Source organism: Rhinoraja longicauda, chromosome 34, assembly GCF_053455715.1.
Source record: "Rhinoraja longicauda isolate Sanriku21f chromosome 34, sRhiLon1.1, whole genome shotgun sequence".
In the NCBI taxonomy this organism is placed as follows: domain Eukaryota; kingdom Metazoa; phylum Chordata; class Chondrichthyes; order Rajiformes; family Arhynchobatidae; genus Rhinoraja; species Rhinoraja longicauda.
In genome coordinates this window covers 15378808-15386709 of record NC_135986.1, presented here as the reverse complement: position 1 = coordinate 15386709, position 7902 = coordinate 15378808, and the positions used below count along the sequence as shown (strand labels likewise).

At 47.5% G+C, this 7902-nt stretch overlaps 2 protein-coding genes across 2 annotated transcripts; one reads left to right on the top strand and one right to left on the bottom strand.

Annotated features, from left to right (window-relative positions):
* Positions 1–4897: 4897 nt before the first annotated feature.
* Positions 4898–5209, top strand: LOC144609443 (histone H4). The gene has a single exon (XM_078427922.1). It carries the CDS (start codon positions 4898–4900, stop codon positions 5207–5209), a length of 312 nt encoding a protein of 103 aa, XP_078284048.1.
* Positions 5210–5962: 753 nt separating this feature from the next.
* On the bottom strand, positions 5963–6364 carry LOC144609377 (histone H2AX-like). Its single transcript, XM_078427834.1, has one exon. The coding sequence runs from the start codon at positions 6353–6355 to the stop codon at positions 5963–5965; it is 393 nt and encodes a 130-aa protein (XP_078283960.1). The 5' UTR covers positions 6356–6364.
* Positions 6365–7902: the final 1538 nt, after the last annotated feature.

The window sequence follows — 7902 nt, the reverse complement described above, 5'->3', positions numbered from 1 at the left end:
ACATCGCTGAGGAGGAGGATTTCCTGGAATGTACACAAGATGGTTGTTTAAGCCAACATGTTGAGGAACCGACTAGAGGGCAGGTCATCCTAGTCCGGGTATTGTATAATGAGGCAGGATTAGTTAGCGATCTTGTTGTGCAAAGCCCCTTGGGCAACAGTGATCATGATATGATGGAATTCTGCATTAGGATGGATAGTGAGACGGTTAATTCAGAGACTGGGGTCCTGAACTTGAAGAAGGGAGACTTTGATGGTATGAGATGGGAATTGGCTTGGATAATCAGGCAAATTATACTTAAGGTTGACAGTGGAGATGCAATGGCAAAGATTTAAAGGCCGCATGAATGAACTCCAAAAAATGTTCATGCTTGTCTGGCGAAAAAAATAAAACGGGGAGGGCGGCTCAACAGTGGCTCACAAGGGAAATCAAGGGAAGTGTTAAATCCAAGGAAGAGGCATATGAATTGGCCAGAGGAAGCAGTAAACTGGAGGACTGGGAGAAATTTAGAACACAATAGAGGAGGAGAAAGGGGTTAATTAAAAGGGGGGAAAAGAGCATGAAAGAAAAAAACACTAGTCTTACTGTCTCCGACTACATTCTATCTTTCTCCCACCCCCTCACCTCACATCAGTCTGAAGAAGGGTTTCGACCCGAATCGTCACCCATTCCTTCTGTCCAGAAATGCTGCCTGACCCGCTGAGTTACTCCCTGTGAGGTTATCCACTTTGGTGGTGCACAGGAAGGCAGATTATTATCTGAATGGTGTCAGATTCGGAAAAGGGGAGGTGCAACAAGACCAGGGTGTGCTTGTACATCAAACACTGAAAGTAAGCATGCAGGTACAACGGGCAGTGAAGAAAGTGGTTGGCCTTCATTGCGAGAGGATTTGAGTTAGGAGTAAGCAGGTTGTACAGGGCCCTGGTGAGACCAACCCTGGAGTATTGTGTGCAATTTATGTCTTATTTGAGGAAGGACATTAATGCTATTGAGGGAGTGCAGAGAATGTTCACCAGATTAATTCTCAGATTAATGGGTTGACTGGTCAAAGAATGGGTTGACTGGTCTTGTATTCACTGGAATTGAGAAGGATGAGACGGGATCTTGTAGATACATATAAAATTCTTAAGGGATTGGACAGGCTTTGGAGGGAGGAATTGAAGAGAATCCACATTAGTCAGGAAATGGTGTTAGGACTGTTGGGACTGGAGGCAGATAAATCCCCAAGGCCTGATGGTCTACATCCCAGAGTACTCAAGTGGGTGTCCCTAGAAATCGTGGATGCATTGGTGATCATTTTCCAATGTTCTTTCTACTCTCGATCAGTTCCTGTGGACCGGAGGGTAGCCAATGTAACTCCACTCTTTAAGAAAGGAGAGAGAGAGAAAACAAAATTATAGATCACTTAGCTTTACATCGGTAGTGGGGAAGATGCTTGAGTTGATTATTAAATATGTTATATCTGTGCATTTGGAAAGCAGCACAGGATAGGTCAAAGTCAGCATGAATTTATGATGGGGAAATCATGTTTGACTAATCTTCTGGATTTTTTTGAGGATGTAAGAAGTAGAATGGATAACGGAGAGCCAGTGGGTGTGGTGTAACTGGACTTCCAAAAAGCCTTTGACAAGGTCCCACACAAGGGATTAGTGTGCAAATTTAGAGCACATCGTATTGGGGTTAGGGTATTGACATGGATAGAGAACTGGTTGACCGACAGGAAGCAAAGATTAGTAATTAACGGGTCCTTTTCAGAATGGCAGGCAGTGGGGTGCTGCAAGGTTCGGTGCTGGGATCCCAGTTATTTACAATATATATTAATGATTTAGACGAGGGAATTAAATGTACCATCTCCAGGTTTGCGGATGACACAAAGCTGGGCGGCAGTGTGAGCTGCCAGGAGGATGCTATGAGGCTGCAGGGTGTCTTGGATAGGTTGGGTGAGTGGGCAGATGCAGTATAATGTGGATAAATGTGAGGTTATCCACTTTGGTGGTGCACAGGAAGGCAGATTATTATCGGAATGGTGTCAGATTCGGAAAAGGGGAGGTGCAACACGACCCGGGTGTGCTTGTACATCAAACACTGAAAGTAAGCATGCAGGAACAACGAGCAGTGAAGAAAGCTGTTGGCCTTCATTGCGAGAGGATTTGAGTTAGGAGCAAGCAGGTTGTACAGGGCCCTGGTGAAACCAACCCTGGAGTATTGTGTGCAATTTATGTCTTATTTGAGGAAGGACATTAATGCTATTGAGGGAGTGCAGAGAAGGTTCACCAGATTAATTCCCAGAGGGAGGGACAGACATATGATGAAAGAATGGGTTGACTGGTCTTGTATTCACTGGAATTGAGAAGGATGAGACGGGATCTTGTAGATACATATAAAATTCTTAAGGGATTGGACAGGCTTGATGCAGAAAAATGCTCCTGATGTTGGGGAGTCCAGAACCAGGGGTCACAGTTTAAGAATAAGGGGGCGGCCATTTAGCATTGAGATGAGGAAAAACTTTTTCAGCCAGAGAGTTGTGAATCTGTGGAATTCCCTGCCACAGAAGGCAGTGGAGGCCAACTCACTGGATGTTTTCAAGAGAGAGTTAGATTTAGATCTCAGGGCTGAAGGAATCAAGGGACATGGGGAGAAAGCTGGGACGGGGTACTGATTTTAGATGATCAGCCATGATCACATTGATCTGGCTCGAAGGGCGAATGGCCTACTCCTACATCTATTTTTCTATGTTTCTCTCTTCAGGTAGCCCCGAGATTCCCTCTCTCTCTATCCCTCCCCCATCCAAGTTGCATTAGTTTTTCATTTTCACCCTACAAGCAGCTAACAATGGCCTGTTTCTTTTATCATTGTTACTTTTTTTGAATATCTTTCATTCATTATTCTTTACCTCTCCATATCACCGTCTATATCTCTCGTTTCCATTGTCCTTAACCAGTCTGAAGAAGGGTCTCGACCCGAAACGTCACCCATTCCGTCTCTCCAGAGATGCTGCCTGTCCCGCTGAGTTACTCCAGTTTTTTGTGCCTATGGACTGGGCAGTGTTCATCCATTTTTGCAATCATCTTTGATCCTGGGCGTTTCAAGTTGCTGAACCAGGCCATGGTGCAACCAGTCAATATATTCTCTACTGTACACCTGTAGAAGTTCAATAATGTGTTTGTTAACATACTGAATTTCCTGAATCTTAGAAGTATAAACATTGATGCACTTTCTTTATGATTGCATCAATGTGCTATGGCCAGGACAGATCTTCAGAAATGTGCATGCCCAGGAATATGATGCAGTTGCATATGGATGTGCAGAGACCCAGTTCCCTGAGCTTGGTAACCAGTTTGGAGAGGATGATGGTATGGAACGCCGTGTTACAGTCTGAGACCGCATCAATCTGTGTCCCTGCAGGACTGTGGTTGGATTCCCTTTGTCCATCTCCCTACTGTCAGTGCTGGAGCTGTACTGGGCAGTCTCCATGCAGTCCTGAGGTGGTTTGTGCGGGTCTGTGCCCTTACAGTGTTGGGAGTGGCTGGTGCAAAGCTCTCTGTGCACAGGCTGTGTGGTCTGTAGTGGGCTGTGATTTCACAGTGTAGTGCAGGGGGTGTTCCTGTCTATCTGTACAGCAGAGTGGTTGGTGTTGGAAATCTGTTGCCCCACAGAACAGTTTGAGGTCCCTTGTCTTTATATTATTGTGCTGTGTGATGGTCACACAGCTCCCTACAGTACAGTGCAGGGGAGTATTATTGTTTCCTGTTGGTGCACGTGACAATAATAATAAACTTCAATCTTTTTAGGTCACACAGTGAGTGCCAGTCATCTATCATCGTATAAATACCAGTCATAAAGTCATAGAGCTGTGCAGCATGGAAACCTTGTACATACCAACTAAGTTGGCATATTGGGCTGGTCCCTTTTACCCACATTTGGCCCAAATCCCTCTAAAACTAACGACTTGCTCAGCTGCATGATGATGTGGCAACGTTTGTACTCTATCCTTCCTAGTGAAGTAAAGCATGTCAAACACAGCCTACACCGCGCTGTCCACATGACTGACCATTTTCAGGGAGCCATACACCTGTACACCCAGATCTCTGTGTTCTGCAACACACTTCAGGGTCCTACCATTTATGTGGAAGTCGTGTCCATTGTTTCACAGGCCAAAATGCAACATCTCTTATTTGCCATCTGCCCTTCCTAGTCCCACCTTCCCAACTGCTCTGGACCGTGTTGCAAAGTTGTGGCTAAGGAAAGTGCAAGAGGGATACAATGGGGAAACTGGATCTGGTTAAACGGCTAGAGGGTGGTGGGGGCAAAGGGGGAGGGGAGAAGAGTGTTGGTAGAAGTCATTTAAACACAGAGAATTAACCATTCACATCCCTCCACAAGCTAAACATCAGCTGCTGTTCCTCGAATTCCCAATTGGAAAGGTAAATTGTTGCCGGCCCAGATTTGTTCCGGTCTTTTCTCACCTCCAACTTTACACGCCCTCTCCACTGCATCCTCAATTTCCCCCACACCCCCTCCCCAATTTCAGGCTGAAGAAGGGTCCCGAGCAAAAACATCACCTATCCCTTTTCTCTTGAGATGCTGGTTACTCCAGCACTTTGTGTCCATCTTTCGTATGAACCAGCATCTGCAGTTCCTTATTTCGACCAGTTCAACATGGGGATTGGCGGGAACGCTAAATTTAAATTGTATTGTTTATTGACGGTTGGAAATTGGCGGTTAAAGAAATCGGAGGGCGGAGCTGGAAGATGAGAGACGTCCCTCCTTCTGTCTGTCACAATGATTCTGCCTTTTCTCCTCCTCTGCATTTTCCCGGCAGGTCGGGGCGCTGTGTATAAAAGGAGACAGCAACAGCGTGATTGTCACTGAGCAGCGACTCGAGTGAAGCAGCATCATGTCTGGCCGAGGGAAAGGAGGCAAAGGTCTGGGCAAAGGCGGAGCAAAGCGGCACCGAAAAGTACTTCGCGATAACATCCAGGGCATCACCAAGCCAGCCATCCGCCGCCTGGCTCGGCGTGGCGGGGTCAAGCGGATCTCGGGTCTGATCTACGAGGAGACCCGCGGGGTGCTGAAGGTTTTCCTGGAGAATGTGATCAGGGACGCGGTCACCTACACCGAGCACGCCAAGCGCAAGACGGTCACTGCCATGGATGTGGTGTACGCTCTGAAACGCCAGGGCCGCACTCTCTACGGGTTCGGCGGCTAAATACCGCTTTATTCGAACACAAAACAAAGGCTCTTTTAAGAGCCGCCCACAGCCTCACAGAGAGAGCAGTGATCAGATTTGGTTAATTATAATTTATTAAAGGTTAACTGGGGCCGATGAGATTTTCAGCTAATTATATTGAATCCTGCAGCAGTCAATATGATCCGGTAAAGGAACATTTTGTGACATTGGTGATCGGTTGTACTGTTGCGGAGTGGTGTCTCCGCCTGTTTAACACCGGTCCGGTATCGGAACAGTCTGGGCGGCATTCGGTCATGAACAGAGGCGTTGCTCCATGGAGACAAAGATTCGTGTCGGCGAAATGTCCGCTATTCATTCCCTTCACAGATGCTGTGACCGGTTGTTATTCCCAGTATTTGGGAGTCGTCACGCAGATGGTGACGGTATGTAGGTTAAATTTTCCCTCTACGGATTGATGTTCTGGAAACATCGGCCTTTCTGAAATTCCCCTGCTCCCCTCTCACTGATCCCGTTGGGTGAGAGCTCCGGAGAGGAGAATGTGGACTGTGGAGGAAGCCGGACAGAAGCGGATCGCTTTGTGCGGGGCAGATGTTGGCTTTATTCATCGGAGTTGGCAAAGGGGAACGTGAGTAGGTCCGTGTGTTTCATACATGAACGGATAGGATAGACTGAACGGAAACCGCCCACCCCAGCCGGTACTCAGCCCTTCGACAGACATTGTAAGTGGCTCTGAAAAGAGCCTTTGGGTCGTTAGATTGACGTTTCGCTGATCTATTTGCTCTTAGTGCCAGACGTTGCGCTGGTTTTCTTGGGCAACAGCACGGCCTGGATATTAGGCAGCACCCCGCCCTGAGCGATGGTCACACCTCCCAGCAGCTTGTTGAGCTCCTCGTCGTTGCGGACGGCCAGCTGTAGGTGTCTGGGGATGATGCGGCTCTTCTTGTTGTCCCGGGCCGCGTTGCCGGCCAGTTCCAGGATTTCAGCCGTCAGATACTCGAGCACAGCAGCCAGATAGACCGGGGCTCCGGCACCCACCCGCTCACCATAGTTGCCCTTTCTCAGGAGCCTGTGAACACGGCCCACCGGGAACTGCAATCCGGCCCGGGACGAGCGTGATTTAGGCTTGGCCTTGGCTTTGCCTCCGGTTTTCCCTCGTCCACTCATTTCCACAAATTTCTGCGAGCAGAGAATGTGGAAATCATCCCTCACTCCCCCTTCTTGTAGTTTCTGGAGGAATGCGGTGGGACGCTTACCATTGGTGGCGCAGCGCTTCATCTCATTGGTGAAGTGAAATAGGCCAATCGTAGAGATGCCTCTTCCTCCAATGACCAGGCGCCAACAGGAGAAGCGCGGAAAATAACCGCCAGTCCCCAAAAGAACTGAAATTTGAAAAGCCCGCCCAAAAAGAAAATATATATCTTCAACAATACCCTAGACTTAATTAATTACACATCTATGTGTGATAATGGATCCCCGCATCCCCGGTTATTCTATAAGAAAATAACTGCAGATGCTGGTACAAATCGAAGGTTTTAATTCACAAAACGCTGGAGTAACTCAGCAGATCAGGCAGCATCTCGGGAGAGAAGGAATGGGTGACGTTTCGGGTCGAGACCCTTCTTCAGACTGATTCTATGATCACCCGAGTGTGAATTCGTTCCATGGTGAGAGATTCTTAGCAATGCTCACTTACTATTTGAAACCGCAAACCTGTCGGAACAAACGCGGTTCACAGAACATGTTAGACATCGTTCTATGCACAAAGGACATTAGACTATTGATGACCAATGGTCTAATGACTCACGGAGCCGTCGCAGCACTTAATATGTTTGCTTCTCGAATAGCAAACGACTCACACGTTCAAAACACCAGACTGCAGTCACTAAAAGTCAGTCACTTCACAATTAAAACAGCAGCAGCAGCAACAAACACTCCAACATCTTGTTCACGTTAAACCAATCTGAAGGGATAGATCATTGAGAGAAGTGTATGAAGATTGAGACAAACTAACGGGCAAGCAGAGAGTGATGTTTCCGTTTCAGTGCAGTTGGCATGAATGTAGAGCGACACATGGATTATACCGTGGTCTGGACGGCTAATTTGATCAAATTAAACAGAATGAGAATCATCGCCTAAAAATGAAATATCGAACCAGTTGGAGCAATGAGGTGTCGAAATATCGGCACAACACTTTCAGCGAGACCGTGCGTGGCTCTGAACAGAGCCGTTAGGATTTCCGTTAGCTTCGTCAGCGCTGTGGGTCGTTACTTGGAGCTGGTGTATCTGGTCGCTGCCTTAGTCCCTCCAACCGGCCTCATCACTTTGTAGATGTAGATGCAGTAACTCAGTGACTGTGGAAGGGCTGATCAGCGACTGAGGTCCGCGCGGGGAAAGTGCGTAATAAAGGTGTTTGTTGTCCTTGAACCCAGAGCGCGAGAAAAGTGGGTGCAGAGCGAACAGGGGCTGGTCTGTGCGCGGCGTGTACACAGCATTATGAGCAGCTTTGGCGTTTACATCGTAACCAGTTACACTTGAATCACTGGAGTAAAACTCCGCTTAGCAATAGTCTATGGCATTAATTCAGATGAAAACCCCGCGGATAGAACACAACATTAATGTAACAGGACATTAAGACAAAGGCGCAGCACTTTCTTCTGCCGGGGTTAGTGGCTCTTAAAAGAGCCGTTTGTTGTCCTTGGTGGAGGTGGGGT